The 26,142-nt window shown below is 38.2% G+C and overlaps 1 protein-coding gene across 13 annotated transcripts in view; it reads left to right on the forward strand.

Annotated features, from left to right (window-relative positions):
- The window catches only part of LOC123519473 (inositol hexakisphosphate and diphosphoinositol-pentakisphosphate kinase 2-like), a 69,282-nt gene extending 52,294 nt beyond the window's left edge, over positions 1 to 16,988 (forward strand). For 11 of the 13 annotated variants that reach the window (XM_045280797.1, XM_045280790.1, XM_045280792.1 and 8 more), the window contains 5 exons: positions 2,136 to 2,260; positions 2,904 to 2,939; positions 3,928 to 4,107; positions 11,764 to 11,970; positions 14,795 to 16,988. In XM_045280797.1, the coding sequence (XP_045136732.1) occupies positions 2,136 to 2,260; positions 2,904 to 2,939; positions 3,928 to 4,107; positions 11,764 to 11,970; positions 14,795 to 15,420 (1,174 nt within the window). In that variant the 3' untranslated portion in view covers positions 15,421 to 16,988. The remainder of the gene's footprint in view (positions 1 to 2,135; positions 2,261 to 2,903; positions 2,940 to 3,927; positions 4,108 to 11,763; positions 11,971 to 14,794) is intronic. The other 2 variants (XM_045280802.1, XM_045280793.1) reach the window with 2 other exon arrangements.
- The last annotated feature ends 9,154 nt before the right edge of the window (positions 16,989 to 26,142 follow it).

Below are 26,142 nucleotides of genomic sequence, written 5' to 3' on the forward strand. Positions count from 1 at the left end.
AATGTGCTTTTGGATTTTAAAAAATGGGACTTCAAAATTTGGGATGCTGACAAAAGGCCATTGAAACATATGTTGACACAGCAGTGGCTCTCACCAAAGCCTCTTGTTTGTCTTACATACATGATACAGGAGGAGGAAGGAGTTCAATTATCAAGTAACAACTTTGGCGATGAAATTGATGAGAACTTTTGAGCCACCACATGGGAAAAGTCATTAAAAATCACTAAGACTGTGAGAGAGAAATTCACTCAATATTTTTGTTTAGTTGTCAAGCAGTGACCGGGCAAAACCATGTAATTTGAGAGAGAGAGAGAGAGAGAGAGAGAGAGAGAGAGAGAGAGAGAGAGAGAGAGAGAGAATGATTATCATGTATGGAAATGAACTTACCAAAAACTCCAATCTTTCCACTTATCTTTTTTATCTGTGGTGCTACAAATGCACTGTCACTGTTTGTTACTTGATGCATCCCAGATATGGGATGTGAGGAACACTTCACCAATTAACTGTTCAATATCCATGTCTACTGTCTGGATCAGTTTCAACTTCCCTGTCTGTGACTTGGATATGACCGACTGAGGCATGGGTTGCTGTAGTAACCCCACCCCCATCCCTGTCCTGCCCTACCCTCACATCAGCTGATTCACGTGGCACTGGGCAGTAAGTTCAAGGTCATCATTTATGATTGACAAGTTTATCACCAAAGCCCTGTATAGATGCTGCTCATGGAACCAGATGATGAGCATGTCAAATCAATAAGTGATAAGAAAGAAAATTGATATAATATGGTAAAATATAATGACAACTACTTTGTAAAATAATCATATGAGAGATATAACAAAGGCAACAATTGTGTTGCCATAAAGGGAGCAAAGACAAACCTCAGTGGGTCATCCACCATGCACTGCCTATGAAAAAGCGTGTTTGAGAATAGAGGTGAAAATGTTGTTGCAGAGTCTCGTGGTTTGTTTACGTGGTAAAATTTCAAGAATCTGTTTACACCATCCTGTTAAGGAGACTTTTCTTTAAAAGATGAAAGACTATTCTAGCATTTATATCATAACCACTGAATACAGCAGGTATTAAAAGATGAAAGACTATTCTAGCATTTATATCATAACCACCGAATACAGCAGGTATAAGTAAAATGCGTTATAAACATTTCAAAGCGGTGTTTTAACTTCAACTCGTCATAATTTCTTTATCTTTGTTCCTTATGAAATTCTGCGAACATATCTGAGTTGTGCAATTACTTCTAACTCTAACGGTATCAACCAAAATGTCATATCTAGTTTCTAAGGCGAGATACAACAGATAATATAGAAACATCTTGACGACGTTGCTCATTCCGACCCGACGAACTCGCACGAGTAAAGTAAAAACTGTTGACTCCTCTCGCTTTCTAGCTTTTCAACCTGTGGGGCAGCCATCCTCTGGCCGCTGCCAGTGCGGCCACTGCCATTGCTTACCATGTATTAAAGTTTCTCGCTCTCGCCTGCTTTCTCACTCCCATAAGGAATCATATATATATATAGACCACGTTACAACTTAGTGCAGTAAAATAAGAACAAACGTCTATATATAGACAGTCCAACAAAAGTCCCGTTTTCAAAACGTCTGTATATAGATCCTCCGCCTGGAAGGGGTTAATGATTTGTAGAGAATGTTTGTCCTTTCCCTTCAACAAATACACTAAATACAAAATGCGTCATTACATAACTTTACATATGATTTACATTTTTCATTAGTTAGAACTTGCTTATAGATATGAACAACTTTATTCATTTAATGGAATGATGCAGTGGATATACTTTTTAAACAAGAATCTACATTCTGACATCTTAATAGCTTATTCTGCACATTGAATACTTATCAGCACTCATGCTGCTGCCAAACTAATCCCTTCATATATATTTTATTCTTTAAAACCCCTTGCAGTGATAGGCTATGTGTTAGTCATAAGGACAAAGCTGAAAGGAAACCACACAGTTGATGACAGATACACAGAAGTACAAGAAGTGATCAATCATATCTAGGAATATCTTCAGGTACCTTTAAGTCTTGTAGGTCAGCCAGTGAATGTAGCAGCAGTTGTAGGAAATCAAGAACAATGAACCTAAGGAACACCTCATGCACAGGTCACTGTCTGATGGAGCATCATCGTACCAGCGCAAGTTGTCGGGCACGGAGAGCGTGACGCGTCCACGATCCCTGGAGGCCGACAACGTGCTCAACTCAGACCACACGCCACGCCCAGAGAAAGGTGATGCTTGGCCCTCTTTGACTGGCATGCTGATGGTGCACTAAAAGCAGGAGTGATTTCAGCTAATATGTCCAGAAGTAGTGATCCATGCTAGCTAATTGTTGATAGCACTGATCAACTAAATGTTGCTGTAGATTTTGCTGATGAACTTAAAAGTTGATTCAATCACTGATGGCTTTCTAAGTTTCTAAGTGTATGATACATGTGTATAGACACTTAAATTTTCAATTAAGGGAATAACAAATTGAACAGATTCTTTATCATATATATGTACATATTCTACTCAGCTATAAGATTTGGTATTTTCAAATCAGTTATCCATATAGGAAAAAACTTTTACAGCTGTAGATTGTTGTTTAGTCAATTAAATATGCATATATATTGCTATAAAGCTACAAAAACACATTAGCTTATGATTAAGTTGAGCAACATATGATAAATGAGTCTTGTATCATCTGTCCAGCCCTCTCAAGTAATGTGTTTGTGTCAGTGTGACTTGTGCAGTGAGGTCTCCACTGCTGCAGTTGTGTGCTCATTTTTATCTTAATGCTGCAGTCGTTTAAGATCTTGCTGCACTGTTGTGACCATGTGGTGTACTAAATGACTTGTGCCTCCATCCCTCCTCCTCTTCCTCCTCCTGTAGCCGGCAGCTCCAGCCTAGACTCCCTCAGTGAAGAAGGTGAGATTCTGTCCTCTCATACCTCTATGAAATACTTAATCAGGTGTCATTTTCATAGTTGTGTTCACTGTTGCCCTTAAGGCATATCAGGCTTTGATTCTTCTTTGAGAACTAAGTGTTTATTTTGCATGGGGAAAATGGCCAAGATTCTCACAATTGTCAGACCCAGTATTACTAAGTTTGCTTCTATGCACTATTGTTGAAGGGTGAGATATTGGTATTGGGATCAAGGTAACTAACAATTACTTTGTTTTATAGATGCACAAGAATTATTTTGATTTTCTACATTTGTTTGATTATTCTACAAGGGAAGTTGTATTTTTCCAGTGACCACTTATCTGAGGTTATTTGCATGCGAGCAGTTTTCTGTATTGTTATAGGCATCTGTATGCCTTATATTTATATATCTCAACTCTAGGCTTTTTAATAACTCACCTTCCCTCCTTGTTTCCTCGACTTTCCCGATTGGACACATTTTCTCATGCATGCCAGACTGGAGTCCTGGGAGTGGTAAGACCAGTGTGTTAAAACGTCGGTACTTCATGGGTTTGTTGAGCTTTCTTGTACTTTAAGCTTGGTAATGGTTTTCCTTGGAATTGATCTTGTCTTGCTTGTGCATTTTCTTTTTTAATGCTTTGTGTTGTTTTATTTAGTGTTCTTCATTTGATTATTAGTTCTGGTTTTATTTAGTGTTTTTCATTTGATTATTAGTTCTGGTCAAGATTGAACACTAGTGTGGGAATAAGTAATTAGTATGATAACTAAGAATTTATTGACTTTTCAATTCATATTAACATTATGTACTTTGTGGTATATATTCCTTTGTGTAGAAAGAATGAGAAAATTTATCTTCATTTGTAGCTTACTATGAACCATTTTGTGTGTCAATGAGTAAATAATGAGCACATAATACTTCGAGTGATACTCCTGTGAATGAATAAGGGACAGCTTCTAAGGGACAGCTTCTAAGTTGATGCCATTCCCACAGAGAGCATGAGACGGCATCGCCACAGCATCCCAGGCCACCTCTCATACCTCACCTTCCTGGCCGGCCTGCAGCAGAAGGCCACCACTGCTGCCGTGCCAGTCTTCTCAACAGCCGTCATCTCTGGGTCTACATCAGCGCCTGACTTGCGGGATAACTTTTCTGCTCTTCCATTTTCAGCAAGTAAGGAGAAAACTTGGTCTTTACAGTATGGATAGCTTAGTTATTCAATAGAGAGTGGAGTAAAGAATGTGATGAGGGAAAGCCTTAAAAAGGGAAAAAATGTATGGTGTCAGAGACGGGAAAAAAAAATTTGAGAGGAACTCTCAGCCCTAGCAAATTGAAAAGATTACTTAGATTCAGTACTAGTCATAAGTATTGGATCCCCCCTTGACTGGAGAGAGTCTGATGCCTATGGTAGAAAAAGCATCGCTTTCTTGAGAATTTACCATTTTAGCCAAAAGCATCAGTCCCAGCAAAGATACGGACTATACTCCTTTTGCTGTAGGGCGACAGCTTATCCTAAAACAAGTCCCCACCTGCACCTTTTTCTGATTGGTAGGTAAAGTACACAAGGTGTAACCCCACCCCTTCCTCCCATAGTAGGTAAAGTACACGAGGTCTAACCCCACCCCTTTCCCCCCATGGTAGGTAAAGTACACGAGGTCTAACCTCTCACCCCTTCCTCCCATGGTAGGTAAAGTACACAAGGTCTAACCCCACCCCTTCCTCCCACACACACACACACCTGAAAGAAGAACAAGTCATATCAAACAGACAATTTGGGTTCAGGACAGGATGGTCGTGTGTCGAACTTTAAGCTTCTACTCGAGAGTAATAGAAGGACTGGAAAGCAGAGATGGATGGGTGGACACAGTATACCTGGTAAAGTCCCTCATGGAAGACTACTTTAAAAATAAGAGGACTGTGAGGAACTGTTAGAATGGACATGGGATTATTTGAAGGACAGGGAGATGAGAACCATGATCAGAGATACATAGTCATCTTGTGGTAAAGTAACAAGTGGAGTGCCACAATGGTCCGTGTTAGCCCTATTATGTTTCAGATTTATGTAAACAAGATTCACAATGGGGTAAACCATTACCATATTTTATGGCTTACAAGATGCACTTTTTTTCCTAAAAAATACCCTGAAAAATACTAGTGCGTCTTCCAAGATGAATGTTGTATTGTAAGGCAGCATCCAACCTCAAGTGAGCTTGGACACTTGACCGATAGCAACCTGGATTTGTATGTTGAGTCATTACATTATGATGTTAGCTTAAGTACCATTTAATTTAGCCTTTTATATTATCTAAACTCAGTACTTAGGTGTTACAAGTTTTTAAATACCATAATCCTTCCTGCAGCCTACTTAGTATGTGGAGAAAATGGGCTGCTCCTCGTCTCTTGCAACATACACATACATGCACACGAACACACACACAGACGAGACGCGGTAGAGGAAGGACGCAATACCGTCGCTCCCGAGAATCAGCTGATCTTCACTACCTTTGTTTGGGTTTACAGTGGCCTGGGCAATAAGTGTGGACTCATTTTTTTTTCATGAATACAGTGTTAAATAATAATGAGTGAGAAAGATATTCCATCTAAATGCAGGTATGTGACAAGGGAAAGAATGAAAGCTGATGATGACAATGTTGGTGAGGGAGGAGGAGAATTTGAAGGCTTTGATACGGCGCAAACTTCACTATTTGATAGAGTCTTGACTATCGAACGTAAATTAGATAAATTGATAAAGGAGAGTATGGGAATGAAAGAGAATGAAGAACAGGATAAAGAGCTCCAGAAATTGAAAGAAAGGATAAAAGAGTGGAAGAAAACGAAACTAGGCTAAGAACCGAAAATGAAGAATTAAAAGTCCAAATAGCGAACTACAAGAAATTGATGGAAGAAGGACTCGGTAAAGCCGAGAAAGAAAAAGAAAAGCTAAAAGATCTAGTTAACAAAGAAGAAGAAAGAGTACAAGACGTGATTAAAAAAGAAGTACAAACATGGAGAATCCAAGATAAAAAAGACAAGGAATCATTTCAAGAATAGTTAAAAGAAAGAGATGAAAATATGACAAGCAAAATGATAGGAGTCCTCAAGAAAAAAGAAAATTTAGTAAGAGAAATTGCAGAAAAAAAGAAGAGTGTAATTATTTTTGGACTGAAAGAAAAAAATGTTAAATATAGACCAAGAAGGGAAAAGGACGAAATGAAATCAGTAAAAGACCTACTAAAACATCTGAATGACGAGGATAGACAGAACGTAGAAGAGGAAGAAGAAGAAATCCATAGAATGGGACCATATCAAGAAGGAACAGTGAGACCAATTAAGATATTACTAAAATCACAAGCAGCAGCAGAAGTAGTACTATATAGAAAAACGAAACTCAGAGAAACAGAAGGTTGCAAAGATATATATATAAAGAAAAATAGAAACGAGGAGGAAAGGAAGAGACAATGAACTGGTGGCAGAAGCAAGAGAGCGGAAGGAAGGAAGAACCTTTAAATTACAGACCGGTATCACTAACTAGTGTAATATGCAAGATGTGTGAAAAAGTAATAAAGAAGCAATGGATCGAGTTTCTTGAAGACAACAAAATATTATCAAATAGCCAATTTGGTTTTAGAAAAGGTCGGTCATGTGTGACAAATTTATTGAGTTTCTACTCTAGAATAGTTGATAAAATACAAAAGAGAGAGGGATGGGTTGACTGTATTTATTTAAATCTAAAAAAGGCTTTTGATAAAGTGCCACATGAAAGATTACTATGGAAGTTAGAGGAGAAGGGTGGCTTAAAAGGAAGCACATTGAGATGGATGAAGAATTACTTAAGGGGGAGAGAAATAAGGACGATAGTTAAAGATATGAAGTCCAAGTGGAGAACAGTAGACAGCGGAGTGCCACAGGGTCAGTATTGGCACCAATACTTTTTCTCGTATATATAAATGACATGCCAGAGGGAGTGAACAGCTACATAAATCTGTTTGCGGACGATGCGAAACTGTGCAGAGTCATTAAACAAAAGAGGATTGTGAAATACTACAGGAAGACTTAAACAAGATCTGGAAATGGAGCAAAAAATGGGAGATGGAATTCAATGTGGACAAAAGCCATGTCATGAAAATGGGAAAAAGTGAAAGACGACCAGTGGGAATCTATAAGATGGGAGATGGAGTAGAACTAGAAAAAGTAAAAAAGGAAAAGGACTTGGGAGTGACAATGGAAGAAAATAATCAACCAGTAAGCCATATTGATAGAATTTTCAGAGAGACGTATAATTTGCTAAGGAATACTGGAGTACCATTTCACTATATGGACAAGGAAATGATGAAGAAATTGATAACCTAGATTGGAATATGCAGGAGTTGTGTGGACTCCCCATAAAAAGAAACACATAAGAAAATTAGAGACTACAAAAAAATGGCTACAAGAATGGTTCCAGAATTTAAAGGGATGGCATATGAGGAGAGACTAAAAGCAATGGATCTACCAACCTTGGAGCAGAGAAGAGAGAGAGGGGGGATCTGATAAGTTTATAAATTGATTAACGGAATGGATGAAGTGGATAATGAGAAACTGATCCTGAGAGAAGAATATGACTTTAGAAGCACAAGATCGCATAGTAAGAAACTAAGGAAGGGACGATGTCTGAGAGATGTTAAAAATTTAGTTTCCCGCAAAGATGTGTTGAGACTTGGAACAGTTTGAGTGAGGAAGTGGTATCAGCAAAGAGTGTACATAGTTTTAAAGAAAAATTGGATAAGTGTAGATATGGAGACGGGACCACACGAGCATAAAGCCCAGGCCCTGTAAAACTACAACTAGGTAAATACATCATGCCAGGTGCCTTTATACCATTATTAATAGAACATCCAAATGGCTTACTCATTCAAGCAAGAGTCAAAATTCTATTTGTGAATTGTTTTCACATTGATAAAGGCTATGAAACACGACTGCAAAATTAAATAGATACAAACTGCAGCACTGACACATTCGGTTTCGGCGATCGGACAAGTGATTCCGTAATGTAAACAACAGGTACAAAACATGCCATCACCCGCCACTAAAACAAGAGATGAAGATGAACTGTTTCACTGTGTATATTTATTTACCTATGGTGTTTTTATTTACATAGTTTTAAATTTGTGGTGACTGCTCCAGCAAATTAGTAATGAGTGCTGAAACAATAGTGTCTTGCAGACTCCTTGCTTCTTATGTTTTTGTGTTCAGTGGTTGGGTATATGGTGAATGCATTCTTGTATGAGAATGACTTTTTTTTCTTAGAAATTTCTTTCAAATATTAGGGTGCGTGGGTGCGTCTTCCAAGCCGTAAAATACGGTATATTAATTTATTTGCTTATGATGCAAAGCTGCCAAGAGTTATCAAAACCCAGGAGGACTGTTTGCTGTTACAGTAAGATATAAACAATATCTAAGTGGAATAAGAAGTGAAAATTGGAGTTCAATGCCAAGAAATGTCACATAATGGAACTAGGAAAGAGCCAGAGAAGACCAGTACGGAACTATCTGATGGGAGAGGAACAAATAATGAAGAAGACTAAAGAGGAAAAAGATTTGTGAGTGATAATACAGGAAAATCTAAACCACAGTAAACACATAAGCAAGATATTTTGATTATCATATAAAATACTGACTAATATAAGAGTGGTATTTCAGTTCATGAACAAAGATATGACGAAAAAAATTACCACAAGCATGATACATTCAAAGCTGGAATATGCAGCTGTGGTATGGTCTCAGAGCTCTAAAAAAGATACAAGAAGATTAGAACAGATATAGAAGATTACTACAAAGATGGTGCTGGAACTAAAGGACAACATATGAAGAACTGCTGAAGGAAATGGGACTACCAACCTTATAAGATAGACGGGAACGAGGAGACCTAATGGCAATATATAAGATAGTCAATGGCATTGAAAAGATGGACAAGGAAGACCTGGTACTGGTGAGGGAAGATAGGACATATAAAGATTAGGATGAGGCAGTGTGTGAGAAGATAGGAGGACATGTAAAGATCAGGATGAGGCAGTGTGTGAGAAGATAGAAGGACATGTAAAGATCAGGATGAGGCAGTGTGAGAAGATAGAAGGACATGTAAAGATCAGGATGAGGCAGTGTGTGAGAAGATAGAAGGACATGTAAAGATCAGGATGAGGCAGTGAGTGAAGGATATTGGAAAATACAGTTTTTCACATAGAACAGTGGAAAAGTGGAATGCATTCAATAATGAAGTTGTTACAGCACATAATGTGCATAACTAAGGAAAAATTGGATAAATGGAGACAAGACATTATGAGCCCTGCTTGAACCCTGTATAATACAACTAGGTAAATACACACACACTGCTAGTGGCAGGTCACATTATGCAATCTAATATATGAAACGTAACAACGATGTGTGCAAGGCTGTATCTATTTCTTCCACCCAACACAATGAAAGCAGCAGCAAGTGTTCTGACATGCCCAGAACGCCCGAGTTATGTACGCTCCTTATTTTCCATCTTAGGTCCATGTTTCGAGGCCATCTACCATACATGTGACCTTAAAACGTGGCATACCATGCCATGAAGATTTAGATCGTAAATCATACATAGAAATTAAATAATAGTGTTTTTTTCCAGCTTTGATGGACTTGATCAGAGCTGAGAAGCCATCTTTGGAACAAACATATGGCTGGACCAGGTCCTGTACATATTTACATAACTTGAAATATTTTGCAACAGAAATGGCATAGCTCATTATACCATCAATCTGGGGAAATTTTTTGGGGGAAAAAAGATAGGTTGTGCTGACACGAGTTGGTGTGCACTTAACTTGTCCAGGTACCCCACAAGCAGTAGGTGTATTTACCTAGTTGTATTGTACAGGGTTCGAGCGGGGCTCAGTGTCCTGTCTCCATATCTAAATTTATCTAATCTTTCTTTAAAGTTATGCACACTATGTGCTGCAACAATTCCATTATCGAATGCATTCCATTTTTCCGCCATTCTGTGTGGAAAACTGTATTTTCCAACATCCTTCACATACTGCCTCATCCTGATCAACTTTTCATGTCCTCTTGTACTTCCATCCTCTTCTGCCAACAGCACCAGGTCTTCTTTGTCTATCTTTTCAATATCATTTACTATCTTATACATTGTTATTAGGTCCCCGCATTCTCTTCTATCTTGTAAGGTTGGCAGTCCCATTTCCTTCAGTCGTTCTTCATATGTGAGGTCCTTTGATTCTGGCATCATCTTTGTAGCAACCTTCTGTATCCTTTCCAGTTTTCTTATATCTTTTTTAGAACTCGGAGACCATACCACTGCTGCATATTCCAGCCTTGGGTGTATTATGCTTGTGATGATTTTTTTCATCATATCTTTATCCATGTAATGAAATGCCACTCTTATATTAGTCAGCATCCTATATGATAGTCCAAATATCTTATGTGTTTATCAGGGCTCAGATTTTCTTGTATGATCACTCCAAGATCTTTTTCCTCTTTAGTCTTTGTTATTTGCTCCTCTCCCATCAGATAGTTCCATCCATACCAGTCTTCTCTTACTCTTTCCCAGTTCCATTATGTGACATTTCTTGGCATTAAACTCCAATTTACACTTATTGCTCCATTCATAGATCTTCCTGTAGCAGTATACAGTCCTCTTTGGTTTTGATAACTTTTAGCAACTTTGCATCATCAGCGAATAAATTCATATAGGTGTTTACCCCAATGTGAATGTCGTTTACATAAACTTGAAACATAATGGGGGCTATCACTGACCAAGATGAGTATGTATCTCTGATCACAGTTCTCATTTCTCTATCCTTCAAATAATAGAGAAATAGGTGTGTGTGCACATGCATGTGTACCAGAGAAAGGAGGAGAGGAAGAGGTGGGGTTAGACCTCATGTACTTTACCTGCCAATCAGAAAAACGTATGGGTGGGACTTATTTTAGGGGGAGGTGTCACCTTACTGCAAAAGGAGTATAATGCTGTATCTCCATGGTAGGAAAGGGGTCAGGGTTAGTAGTGGTGTGACAAGACAATGGTGTAGTTACCAGAGATATAAATTTTAAAAAATAGTTTTAGAAAATAAAAATACTTTTAGAAAATATTTTGTTGAAACTGGTCACACCTCAAAAATTTACCTCAAAGACTCTCTGGAGAAAGACTAGACCCTTTAGCCACATTTTTTTTTTTTTTTTTTTTTTTTAGAAACAAATTCAAAAATAAAGTTGGGAGTCCTCTGAACTCTTTTATCACATGAGACAGCTCATTCACCAGCATCACAGACAGCCAAAAAATCTAATTAATGTAAAGGTGACAGTAAAAACAATAATACAGTTGATGTGATGTCAAGTGTCTGGCATCAGCTGTAAAGTTGTCAGCTTTCAGATATCACCTGTGGAAGAGAGAAAACATTAAATTGAGCAAACCACTGTAGTGACCAACTGTGGTATACTGTACTAACATACTATGAGAGAGAGAGAGAGAGAGAGAGGCAAACATGTTAAATGTTCGCATTAAAAGACAACAAAAGTAACCATTTGCATGATGGTATCTTATTTAGCACTTTACTCTAATGGATGTGCAATTGCTGGAAAAACTATCTTTGTAATCCTAACAGTAAAACTTGTCATTTGACACTGAAACACTGGAATGATGACTTGACCCACAGCCCATGAATGGCTAGATCTTGCTAGACAAAGAGGCCTGCAAAGTGTCAACACCATGGTGTACAGATCTATTTCTGAAGTCAAACTTGTCCAGCATTGCAGAAAACAGTTGTGTATCACAATAATAACTTTTCCCTTGTGTTGCAGACCTGGAGGGCCTCGGAGGCGTGCCATCCATTCGGCCACTGGAAACTCTCCACAACGCCTTGTCTCTTCGCCAGCTGGATGGCTTTCTGGAGCGCATGGCTCTTGCCCAGTTCCGCACGCCACTCTCCTCCCCACCCAAGATGCCTTCCACTCCAAGGCACCCCCGCACACAGCCTCTTCCTCTCGGCCTCCAGTCTCCTTCCTCCAGTAAGTGGTCTCGAGAGTCTTCCTTGGAGACTCTGTAAGAGAAAGACAACTGATTGAAGGTCAAGGCTCTCTAGCCACTCCACTTAGTGTGTGGTGGAGGCAGTAATAGAAGTGGCATGCTGTGGCTGAAATGACTAACCATAACAAAAATTTTAGAATGTATGTGTCCTTTGTAGCATCATACCAGAAAATAAGACATTGCTTATTTGGTAGACTGCTGAATTTAATCAATAGTTTCAACTTGAACAGTAAACCATTTCTCATTTTAGTATAAAGAAGGATCTTTTGTTTACATTTTGATGATGACCATAAAAAGGCTTACTTGATGTAGTGGCTGCCCATCCAGAGATAGTGTTCATGCTTCTTTCATCAGTTTTAGCCAGTCACGGATAATTCTTCACACTTACTCGATGTTTATTTCATTACCAACATTTTTATCTTGTAGGTTTATCTGGAAGAGAGATTGTGTTGGTCAGATGAATGTAAAAAGGAATAACACATATCCATGATACTTGCTCTGATGTTGCCTCTAAGTAATAAGGGCAAGTGACTCAAGGTTGTTTTAACAGCTAGTGTAGTGTACACAGGTTGTGCTTAACTAAGTTACAAGTGTTGGTGCTGTGTAATGTGAAAAGTAGTGTATGAATAGATGTATGTATATTTTTATATAAGTTTATATTTAGTGAATAACAGCCAAGTAAGGAAAACCCATGAAAACTTGGACAATAAAAAGTAACAAAAATCTTATTGTAAGAAGCTGCCCCTTGGAAAGAGTGAAGTGTTGTGATGAGATAAAGGTAATGTGGTTGTGATTTCCTCTTTTGGGAAGGAAGGCAAGTCATGACTGTCAGTACAAATATGTACAGCACTGAGTGATGAAGGCACACCAAGCCACTGGAAGCCGTCTTAATGGAAAGTAGCCCTGGTTATTTACTGCACATCCAACAAAGTGTTGTAGAGCTTTCAGTCAGGCTAACAGCTTTACATACCTCACAATGAGGTGACATCACACCAGACTCCATTCATTTGTACCTGCATCAGTGGGATTCAGCAAAAATATATTTCATATTCTTTGCTTGTTGAAATAACTAATCATGTAACATCAGCAGTTTGAACGGTTTATGCTTCAATACAGTGGTTGTCTTCCTTATTTTGCTCCTTTTCTGTGGACTCTATGTTTCTACTTTTAGATGGAAAGATCTTTGGTATTGATCATCATCCCATCTTTAGTCTTTTTAAGACTTGTACAGACTGAGCTCTGATATCCTGGCATCCACAAGTTCTCTTGATTTTATAAAGCTTTTGAAAGGGCATTACCAGTCTTGTGTTAACCACAGTCACTGCACTCATTTTTCTTTTATTTCACTGCAGCAGCTAATGGTAAGCCCTTAGTTTCACGTGATATTGTCCATTAACTTGAGCGAGAAGTTCCGTTTGGCAAGCTTGTTTTCAGTGCATCCATTTTCCAGTTAAGACTTCAGCAAGAACTGAGCCAAAGCAAGCTGTGTTTGATCCACTGTGCTTGGTGGGTCAAGACAGTAGTACACAAATAATCATTGCATCTGGTATATTAGTGCTCTATCCATTTCTGGCCTCATATGTGCCTTCCAAAATGGATATGGAAGTAGCTATGATGAAAACTTATCCAGGCCTTGATTGCTGTTCTCTTCAACCTTGCTTTAACTAAAGGTAGATTTTAAATTACTCTGATGAGCATTCTGGAATCAGCATAGTGTTTTAAATTCTAGTCGTTTGTACAGCAAGCACAAGTTGCACTTATCCATTTTTCTCTCTCAGTGTGGCAGCAATGGTGGTCTGAAAATGCTTAAAAACTAAACTTGTTGGGTTGTTGGTGTTTTATCTGTGTATCATTGAGTAGATTGCTGGATGAAGTTTTACTACAGAGTTTGCGCAGAATGGCTGGTTTGAATTAATTTCACAGTCTTCTAGATAGCTTGCCAGAGCAACATACACAACTTTTCTACATGTTTAAGCTTTGGCTTCAAGTAGCTATATTTTATTAACTTAATGCACCTTTATGAGCTTAATGAATATACTACTTTATACTGATGGATGCTGTTTTGTGCATTTTGTTATATATATATATATATATATATATATATATATATATATATATATATATATATATATATATATATATATATATATATATATATATATATATAAAATTTTGGGAGGAGTTGATATTCTTCAGATGTTTAGGTGCCTGAGAACTTTTCTATGATGTGCTTTTCTATTCTCCACAGTATGATTCTAGAATTCAGTGTGGCTACTTGGCTTCACTTCACTTTAGTTAGCTTATTTTTAGGCATTTCATTATGTTTGAAAAAGTTATTGTGGTGCTAAGTGCATGACCATAGTAGCATCAAACAAGTTCAGCACAGTCATTCACCTTTAGTAGTCGAGTGATTATGAATTTTAGATACTTCTGGCTATAAATCATAAAGCTAATTCCTTAGTTACCAAGTCCATTTTAGACAGCTGAGCTTGGAAAGAGTTAATATATTCAACACTAATGAGCTCTTAAAAAGTGAATGGCTGTTTTAATCACTTAATCTGTGTGAATGTAATGGCCAAATTAAAAGTGGTTTAGTGTAGAAGAAAACAAGGCTCACAAATTTTGATCATAAATATTTAGAACTTACTAAATTAATCAAACAGATCTAGTAATTATATGAAAGTAATACTATAATCTAGAATCTTAGACAAATAACCTAAACAAAATCAAGCTCCACTTGAATTGGCCTGAGTGTGCAGTGATGTGTGGTTTGCTAGAGGTAGTCAAGAGTGTTGTGTTCTCCAGGTGTTGGCTGGTCTGGACCCCCATCCTTCGTGTCATCCTCCGGCCCCTCCTCCCCCAATATCACCACCCTGGAGTTCTTCTCACACCAGCACCGCTGCTACGACACCAACACATCACAACCAGCATCACCCAAGTTCTTCAGCACAGCTCTCCCCCTCACCACCACTACCCAGTATGAACACACCCACCACAGTCCTTACACAACCAGAGCCCCAGCCACTTATGCCGACACCTTCGCTGCCAATAACAGAGCTTACGCTGAGGTGGATGCTGCTGCTGTTAGTAGGCTCCTACAACTAACCACCAGCACTAAACCTCAACATGACTTGGGACTGCCAGGCTTAGCTGCTGAACACAGTAGAGTAGCTGAACTCAGTACTGTTGAAGGGGGAGTGGGAACACTAGACATCTCTGGTGAGGCAAGTGACCCAGCCTCTCCATCTGAAGGTTCAGAAAGCCTAGGGTCCCATTCCCAGACTGAAGTGGCCTCCATCATAGAGCGTGGGGACACAGCAACTCCAGACACCCATAGTGATGTGCAAGACCAAGAAATTTCATGTCAGGAAAACACAGAACCAGAGAATCTCTTGTCTCTCACTAACAACAGGAGTGCCACCTCAGAGTGAGCCCGTGTGTGCGTGCATGCGTGCATTGCGTTGCATTGCGTTGCGTTGCGTTGCGTGCGGGTGAGCGGGCAGGCGGGCTTGCGTGCGTGCATAATTCACCACGGTCACCTGCTAGTCAACCAGCCTACAGAAAGACCTCAGAGCTTATAGACCAATCTTCGGGTAGGACAGACCACACCACACAACACACCGGGACAGCAAAGCCACAACCCCTCAAATTACATCCCGTACCAAGTTGTTGCTAAGTGAACAGTGGTTACACATCAAGAGGCTCACCCACTTGCCTCACCTCACCCAGGACTCGAACCCGGGCCTCCTCGGTTGTGAGACCAGTGTGCTCACTACTACACTGTGTGTGTGTATGTGTGTGTGTGAGAGAGAGAGAGAGAGAGAGAGAGAGAGAGAGAGAGAGAGAGAGAGAGAGAGAGAGAGAGAGAGACTGTAAAGTATATTGGGAACACAAGATCTTCATTCCAATGTCAAGATATTAATAGAAAATTAAATATGATGTGCAATATATTATTTGATTAGAGAACGTTTTCCTAGCAACGTGTGGACGTACGTGTTGAGTGTATACGAGGTGCTGTGTTCCTGAGGTGTCATGTCCTGCACCATAGCCTACTGGAGGCAAAGCTAGCTATGGGAGAGCATGTTCATTTTGAAATCCTCAGTGTTGGACCAGATAAAAGTTAAATTATACAAGCACAAGCACTACCACAATAATTACTACACAACAATTGGAATAAAGATAAAAACTTGTTAAATTACATTTTTTATGAAAAAATGTTGCCTGTTAAAGCTGCCTAGTTTCTATTGTAATAAGACTGATAACACAGCAAATTACATAGATGAAAATTTATATATATTTTTAGCAATGAAGTTTTGTTTATTAAATAGACAGACTAATATATATATATATACATGTATTTCTATACACAGTAGACTGGATAATGAGGCTGTGAATGGAGCAACTTTTTTTGGTTAAGTTGATGCTGCTTACTATTTTACATAACTTCCTCAAGAAAGGACTCAGTACATTCATTTTCTTCATTTTTTTTAAGTATATTTTTTTCTTCTAATTAAGTGTTTGCAGGAGTATGGCTGTTTTGTGCTTATGCTGCATGCTGATCTGTTATGTGCCTGTTGTCTCATTAGCACCTCGAGTATGATTTCCCCACAGAGAAAGGCTAAAACTCTCCCTTTTATTTACAGATTTTGTTGAAGAGTTTGGGGCTCTTGATCCTCTTAGGTATTACTAGTTCAGTGATTCAACACTTGGCCTCTGATTTTATACAAGTGAATCACAAGGCATTAAATGTTTTAGATGTGATTCTCAGAAGACTTTCACCATTTTGTTGTAATGTATCACACACTATAATCTTGTGCCATAGTGCTAAGTTCAAAGACCAGTTAATTATTTATCATTTTCATTACACTCTTGTGCTCAGTTATGTTTGCTCATATGTAATGCATTTTGTTCGGTAAGATCATAACATTATTTCTGTTAAAAGACGTTAATTGTATCTAATTTTTCGAGATCATAGTCAGTAAAAGTTACCTAATCTTAAGAGGCTTTTAACTATCCTTTATGTGAGAGCCAGTACAAAGGTTCACACAACGAAATTTCACTACAACAAAGGTTACATTTTACTACCATCTGCTCGTTTAATGAACACCAAACTCGCTTTAACAAAGTTTTATACAGGTAATTTTTTCCAAGTTTGAAAGCACCGCCATATCACGCAAGCCAACAGGCTTTTGAATACACCAGCGCCTCTCGTGGACAACTCACTGCCCCTGTTCAAAACAATAACAGCATCAGCAGCAGCTTGTCTTTCCTCGCTCAACTTACCACCAAAACCCCCTGCAATGTCGCCTAGCGTTGCTAAGAAGACCAGGAAGTCTCTTACTCTCAAAGTGAAGCTGGATATTATTCAGACACGAGAGAGGCGAGAAAACTAATAGCATTGCTCTCCACCATCTTGACTCCATATACTGTCTCTACTATTTTCAAGTCAGCAGACTCTATTAAGAAGGTTGGTGAGACCGTGTCTTCCTTGCAAGCTAAAAGAACCACCCGAACTCGTGACTCTACAATGGATATAATGGAAAGCCTTGTGGAAATGTGGTACATAAGTTTTGTATGTGATACAATGATGCGCCCTTTGCTTACATTCCACAGATTTCCGGTTAGTGTCTTTCCCGTTTCACTCTCCCTCCCTTCATAAATTTAAGATCATCAACATTATAAAGTTACGTACATACATACATTAGTGTACATTATAATGACAAATTAAACTGCCTAAATGATTAACTTCATAATTTTTACTTTCACTAAACCTTTCACTGTACTATGATGCACTCTTGCTTTGTTTACTCTCAATGGAAGTTCAAGTCAGGGGTTAAACTTGTTATAATCGGTTCGCTTAATGAAGGGTTTTTTAGGAACGTAACTCCTTCGTTAAGATGATGGGGAAGTCGGGGTGTTCCACCAAATAACAGGAAATACAAAAAGATTCTGTAAATTTGAAAACTTTGAGCACCACTGCTCTATGCAATATGCATTGTCAATAACAGTAAACTCCATCACTCATGTGAATACACGTCCATATACATCACATGTCAATTATTAATCATGTATATGCTTGACAATGAATAACTAAAGGTTAATGTAATGAGTAGAAGTAGTTAACAGCCAATTGCCACTAACCACAGCCAACAAGCATAGGGAACAAACACAAAAGTACACACACCAGTTCAACAGTTGCACCTATCATATTGACATCATTTCATTCTCACTTCATCAAGCTTACTAATAATCAACCCACATAATTATAGTTTATCTTTCACCTGGAGATGCAAAGAATAGTAATGGTCCAGTATAACTCTGGTGCCTTATTTTCTGAATAATTTTTTTCAGAACTTCACAAAACCCACTGATAATAGGACAACAAAATGGCAAAAAAATGCCACCAACCCTCTACCCCCAACAAGCCTGGGGACCTGCACAGGTTTCAGGTGGGGAAAGCCGAAAACTATTTTGTTTACAGCAGTGTCTATCGAGTTACCAAAACAATGTCAAAGCCTCCACAATATTTCCACTTTCTAGGAAATTTCCTTGTCTTAAGGAAATACAGAAATGTAGAGAAATCTAAGGAAATCCATCTTTGCCAAGGAATTTGTCTGAGGAAATATCAATGTATGTATGGATATATGTAGGACTATGTAGCTATACTATATGTAATTTTTATGTAAGAAGAAAGCTGGCCAAGGGTAACAAAATAAAAAAAAGGTCCATTCAGTTTCCAGTTCCCTTGCACGTCCAAGAGAGCTTGCCAAAAATAAGGGATAAATGTCTTGAAACCTCTCTCTTAAATGACGTCAAGTCATAGGAAACATGGGGAGTTCCAGAGTTTACCAGAGAAAGGTATGAATGATTGCGAGTACTGGTTAACTATTGCACTGAAGTTAGAGTAGGGTTAAGAGGAAAAAGAAAGCCTTGTGAAGCAAGGCCACAGGAGGAGGGGAAGTATGCAGTTAGTAAGATCAGAAGAGGAGTTAGTATGAAAACACTGGTAGAAAATAGCAAGAGATGCAACATTCCAGCAGTGAGAAAGAAGCTGAAGACTGTCAGTCAGAGGAGGGGAGTTGATAAGACGAAAAGGTTTTGAGTCCATCCTAAACTGTGTGAGTGGAACCCGCCATATATGCAAAAAGTACTCTATACATGGCAGATAAGGCCCTTGTACAGAGTTAACAGTTGGGAGGGTGAGAAAAACTGGTGATGTCTCAGAACATCTAACTTCATTGAACCTGTTTTAGTAAAAGATGAGATGCGAGTTTCCAGTTTAGATTGTGAGTAAAGGACAGACAGACAGGATATTCAGTGTAGAAGAGGAAAACAGTTGAGTGTCATTGAAGAGGGAATATTTGTCTGGAAGGTTGTGTTGAGCTGATAAATGGAGGAATTGTTTTTGAGGCACTGAACAAAACTAAATTTTCTCTGCTCCTATGAGAAATCTTAGAAAGAACAGAAGTCAGGTGTTCTGTGACTTCCCTGTGGGAACTGTTAACTTCCTGAAGGGTTGGTTGCCTCTGAAATAATGTGGAAAAGTGTAGGATGGTATCATCATCGTGACAGCGGATAGGACATTAAGTCTGGTTTAGATCATTGATGAATAATAGGAAAAAATGTGACAAGACAGAACCCTGAGGAACATCACTGAATAGATTTCAGAGAACAGTAGCTGTCTACCACAGCAGCAAAAGTTTCATCAAAATCACTAAAAGAGAATGAACAAGACTCGGTAAGGAAAGCCAGTAGAGTGGTCTTGACAGAAGCCATACTGGCAACACTGAAATCCCCAAGGACGGAGATCTCCAAAAATGATAGAGACTGAATGTGCTCCACTTTGGAAGTCGAATAGTCAAAGAATTTCTTATAGTCAGAGAAGTCAGGGGAGAGATAGACAGCACAGATAAATTCAGTTAGAGAGTGACTTTTGAGCTGAAGCCAGATGGTGGAAAACTCAGAATATTCAAGAGCGTGAGCTCAAGAGCAAGTCAAGTCATGCATATAGACACGACACCCAGCTAGCTTTGGAACAAAAATGATAAAATAGGAGGAAGTAGTGAAGGGGCTACTATCAGTTGCCTCAGACAGCTGTGTTTAGGTGAGGAAAAGATGATGAGGTTTAGTAGAGGAGAGGTGGTGTTCTACAGATTGAAAACTATATCTAAGATCACAAATTCTGCAGAAGTTAATGAAGAAAAAGTTGATGGGGTATCAATATATTTATGGTCAATAATGAGAGAGAGAGAGAGAGAGAGAGAGAGAGAGAGAGAGAGAGAGAGCACATTTTAAATCTTAGCACTATAAGTTATATTTTTCTAATGTAAATGGGTGACTGGCTTACTTCAATTAAGTCTAGGGAAAATTCAACAATGAATAATAATAATAATAATAATCTCCAAAATCTCTCTCTCTCTCTCTCTCTCTCTCTCTCTCTCTCTCTCTCGGTAAATAAGTATCTACAAGTCCTTCCTCCCTATCACCAGTTCCCTGCCCAAGAACAGCAAGCTTGGGAACCTTGAGGGAAAAACGAGGTTTTGGGTGGAGAAACATAAAATCGACCATCTATGACAATAAGAAAAAAATAAGGGGCGGGCTATCACTGGACGTCTATGCCAAGTGATTGATAGTTATTAAAAATCGTACATGACCCATAATGCCCTACTAATGTAAAGAGACCACAAGAAAAGGGGAAGAAGACTGAAGAAAACTGCTAGCAGGACTGTCTGATGCGATTTTAATTTTCATTGCGATTTTTCATTTGTCATTTATAGCTTTGTCGTGTTTTGGATGGAATGTACCTGTTCGTGCTTGTGTGTTACCTGATAGACTTGTTGTCGTTGTTTATTATTTTTGTTCTTGGTTCAGAGGATCAAGTTTGTCAGTGTATTAACTGGAATGTTTACACACACACGGAGATGTAGCTTGCATTAAATCAATATGTGGACTGTAAAGGTTTGGGAGGGGGAAGGAGAGTGCTTGAGAGAGTGAGGAAGACTTGCAGAGCCAACACAGGTTGTGCGTTTGAAAGGCTGAAGGAGTGTTTGGTAGGATTAGGGTGAATATTTAGGATGGCTTGAGTGAGGTTATTTTTGCAACCAGCCTTCATACTTTGAAGGCAAGGTTGGATAAATATAGATATTAAGACATTAAGACATGTACTCATTAAGCCTTCACTTCAAACTTAATCGACGACATACTTTAAAACCTAACTATTAATGATTTCAGGTATCAAAGATATACATATATACATACCTAACTATTAATGATTTCAGGTATCAAAGATATATATATATATATATATATATATATATATATATATATATATATATATATATATATATATATATATATATACACATATATATTTATATATATATTTATATATGTGTGTATTTTTACACAGTTGTATTTACCTAGTTGTAGTTTTACAGGGCCTGGGCTTTATTTTATGCTCGTGTGGCCCCGTCTCCATATCTATACTTATCCAATCTTACTTTAAAAGTATGCACACTCATTGCAGACACTGTGTGTGTGTGTGTGTGTGTGTGTGTGTGTGTGTGTGTGTGTGTGTGTGTGTGTGTGTGTGTGTGTGTGTGTGTGTGTGTGTTTCACTGTTTAATCTGCTGCAGTCTCTGACAAGACAGCCAGACGTTACCCTACGGAACGAGCTCAGAGCTCATTATTTCCGATCTTCGAATAGGCCTGAGACCAGGCACACACCACACACCGGGACAACAAGGTCACAACTCCTCGATTTACATCCCGTACCTACTCACTGCTAGGTGAACAGGGGCTACATGTGAAAGGATACACACCCAAATATCTCCACCCGGCCGGGAAATCGAACCCCGGTCCTCTGGCTTGTGAAGCCAGCGCTCTAACCACTGAGTTGTGTGTGTGTGTATTTGTGTTGTATTTACCTAGTTGTAGTTTTACAGGGCCTGGGCTTTATGCTCGTGTGGTCCCGTCTCCATATCTACACTTATCCAATTTTTCTTTAAAACTATGTACACTCTTTGCTGATACCACTTCCTCACTCAAACTGTTCCAAGTCTCAACACATCTTTGCGGAAACTAAATTTTTAACATCTCTCAGACATCGTCCCTTCCTTAGTTTCTTACTATGCGATCTTGTGCTTCTAAAGTCATATTCTTCTCTCAGGATCAGTTTCTCATTATCCACTTCATCCATTCCGTTAATCAATTTATAAACTTGTATCAGATCCCCTCTCTCTTCTCTGCTCCAAGGTTGGTAGATCCATTGCCTTTAGTCTCTCCTCATATGCCATCCCTTTAAATTCTGGAACCATTCTTGTAGCCATTTTTGTAGTCTCTCTAATTTTCTTATGTGTTTCTTTTATGGGAGTCCACACAACTCCTGCATATTCCAATCTAGGTCTTATTTTAGTACTTATCAATTTCTTCATCATTTCCTTGTCCATATAGTGAAATGCTACTCCAATATTCCTTAGCAAATTATACGTCTCTCTGAAAATTCTATCAATATGGCTAACCGGTTGATTATTTTCTTCCATTGTCACTCCCAAGTCCTTTTCCTTTTTTACTTTTTCTAGTTCTACTCCATCTCCCATCTTATAGATTCCCACTGGTCGTCTTTCACTTTTTCCCATTTCCATGACATGGCTTTTGTCCACATTGAATTCCATCTCCCATTTTTTGCTCCATTTCCAGATCTTGTTTAAGTCTTCCTGTAGTATTTCACAATCCTCTTTTGTTTAATGACTCTGCACAGTTTCGCATCGTCCGCAAACAGATTTATGTAGCTGTTCACTCCCTCTGGCATGTCATTTATATATACGAGAAAAGTATTGGTGCCAATACTGACCCTGTGGCACTCCGCTGTCTACTGTTCTCCACTTGGACTTCATATCTTTAACTATCGTCCTTATTTCTCTCCCCTTAAGTAATTCTTCATCCATCTCAATGTGCTTCCTTTTAAGCCACCCTTCTCCTCTAACTTCCATAGTAATCTTTCATGTGGCACTTTATCAAAAGCCTTTTTAGATCTAAATAAATACAGTCAACCCATCCTCTCTCTCTTGTACTTTATCAACTATTCTAGAGTAGAAACTCAATAAATTTGTCACACATGACCGACCTTTTCTAAAACCAAATTGGCTATTTGATAATATTTTGTTGTCTTCAAGAAACTCGATCCATTGCTTCTTTATTACTTTTTCACACATCTTGCATATTACACTAGTTAGTGATACCGGCCTGTAATTTAAAGGTTCTTCCTTCCTTCCGCTCTTATATATGGGAACCACCTCAGCTCTTTTCCACTCCACTGGCACTGTTCCATTTTCTATTGAGCATTTTATGATGTTGTATATTGGACTTGCTAGTTCTTCCCTACATTCTTTCAGTATTCTGCCTGAGACTTCATCCGGTCCCATTGCCTTTTCCTCATCCAATTCCGTCATCAACTTTTTATTTCAAGCTTGGTTACTTTAATCTCTTTCATATAGACAGTCTCTATTACCCTGTGGTCTTTCAAATTTGGATTCCTTAGTAAAGACCTCATGAAATTTACTATTTAACAGTTCTGCCATACTTTTGGGTCTTCCACCATTCCGTTTTCTCCTTTTAACCTTTCTATTGTTTCTTTTTGTCTTATTTTTCCATTTATGAATCTGTAGAACAATTTTGGTTGTTCCTTACATTTTTCGACAATGTCCTTTTCATAGTTCTTTTCTTCTTCCTTTCTCACCTTAGCATATTCATTTCTTGCTGTTTTGAAGTTTTCCTTATTTTCTGGATTTCTGTTTCTTCTCCACCTTTTCCATGCTCCATCTCGTTTCTCCTTTGCCCTAGCACATCTTGCATTAAACCAATCTTTCTTTCCTTCTTCTTTAGGTCTATATTTCGGAACATATTCCCTGACCCCAGTTTTGTATATTTCCAAAAATAAGTTATATTTCTCTTGAACCGTTAATGAGTTTTCCATCTCCTCCCAGTTTACGTTTTAAAATAGTTCTTGAGATTCTCAATATCAGCCTTTCTGTAATTTAATCGGTCTCCTTTGTATGATTCATCTCTATCTTCCTTTCCTTCTTCTATATCCATCTCTAATATTACATGGTCACTCTTTCCCAATGGGCACTTGTATCTTATATCATCGTTAATTGGTATATCCCTTGTAAAAACTAGGTCTAATCTTGCCGGCTCATCGTTTCCTCTGAATCTTGTGTTTTCCTTTACTCTTTGGACCATCAAATTATCTATCATTAGGTTCAGGAATCTATCTCCCAGGCATCTTCCCCCATACCACTTTCATAATTTTCCCAGTCTACCTCCTTACAGTTGAAATCTCCTATCAATATCACTTTTCTCCTTTCCTTAATGATTCTTGTAAGACTCCTTATTGTGTCATCTATCATGTCTCTATATTCTTGGTTAGTCCATGAGTTTGTTTTTGGTGGCACATATGTTCCAATGATTGTTAACTCCTTTTTGTTAATATGCATCTTAACATACAGTATTTCTGATTTTCCTTCCCAAACTCCACTTGATTTACCACTATCTCCTTCCTTAACATCATCATGACTCCTCCTCCTCCTTTACCACTCTCTCTCTCCTCCATATATTATACCTTTTATCTATGTCTATTTTTATTGCCTCATTTAACTTTGTTTCCACCAGGCATACAATATCTGGTTCTTCTTTCTTTATGTAATCTCTTAATTCTAATTTACTAGATAAAATCCCATCTATGTTTGTATACATCATTTTTAATCTCTTGTTCTTATCATTTTTAGTTAAACTTGCTCCATTCTTTTCTCTTCTTTCTCTTTTATATACCATTTCCTTATCCTGTCTCCTATAATTCTCCAAAAATGCTTCTTCTCCTCCTCTGACCTTTCATTATTTTTTCTCTTGCTTCTGCCACCAGTTCATTGTGTCTCTTCCTTTCCTCCTCGTTTCTATTTTTCTTTATATATATATATATATATATATATATATATATATCTTTGCAACCTTCTGTTTCTCTGAGTTTCGTTTTTCTATATAGTACTTCTTCTGCTGCTGCTTGTGATTTTAGTAATATCTTAATTGGTCTCACTGTTCCTTCTTGATATGGTCCCATTCTATGGATTTCTTCTACTTCCTCTTCTAAGTTCTGTCTATCCTCGTCATTCAGATGTTTTCGTAGGTCTTTTACTGATTTCATTTCGTCTTTTTCCCTTCTTGGTCTATATTTAACATTTTTTCTTTCAGTCCAAAAATAATTACACTTCTTTTTTCCGCAATTTCTCTTACTAAATTTTCTTTTTCTTGAGGACTCCTATCATTTTGCTTGTCATATTTTCATCTCTTTCTTTTAACTGTTCTTGAAATACTTCTTGAAATGATTCCTTGTCTTTCTTATCTTGGATTCTCCATGCTTGTACTTCTTTTTTAATCACGTCTTGTACTCTTTCTTCTTCTTTGTTAACTAGATCTTTTAGCTTTTCTTTTTCTTTCTCGGCTTTACCGAGTCCTTCTTCCATCAATTTCTTATAGTTCGCTATTTGGACTTTTAATTCTTCATTTTCGGTTCTTAGCCTAGTTTCGTTTTCTTCCACTCTTTTTATCCTTTCTTTCAATTTCTGGAGCTCTTTATCCTGTTCTTCATTCTCTTTCATTCCCATACTCTCCTTTATCAATTTATCTAATTTACGTTCGATAGTTAAGACTCTATCAAATAGTGAAGTTTGCGCCGTATCAAAGCCTTCAAATTCTCCTCCTCCCTCACCAACATTGTCATCATCAGCTTTCATTCTTTCCCTTGTCACATACCTGCATTTAGATGGAATATCTTTCTCACTCATTATTATTTAACACTGTATTCATGAAAGGAAAAATGAGTCCACACTTATCGCCCAGGCCACTGTAAACCCAAACAAAGGTAGTGAAGATCAGCTGATTCTCGGGAGCGACGGTATCGCGTCCTTCCTCTGCTGCGTCTCGTCTGTGTGTGTGTGTGTGTGTTAATTTCACGTTCAAAAACATTTCTAAGGAAATCCCATCTTCAATTTAAGGCAATCGGTAAATCTATAGAACAGCAACTCCTTACATATTCTTTTCTATTACCCCCCTTCCCCCCAACAAGCTTGGTGGCACGTGGGGAATAGGGGGTTTTGTGG

This window comes from Portunus trituberculatus, chromosome 45, assembly GCF_017591435.1.
Source record: "Portunus trituberculatus isolate SZX2019 chromosome 45, ASM1759143v1, whole genome shotgun sequence".
Lineage (NCBI taxonomy): Eukaryota > Metazoa > Arthropoda > Malacostraca > Decapoda > Portunidae > Portunus > Portunus trituberculatus.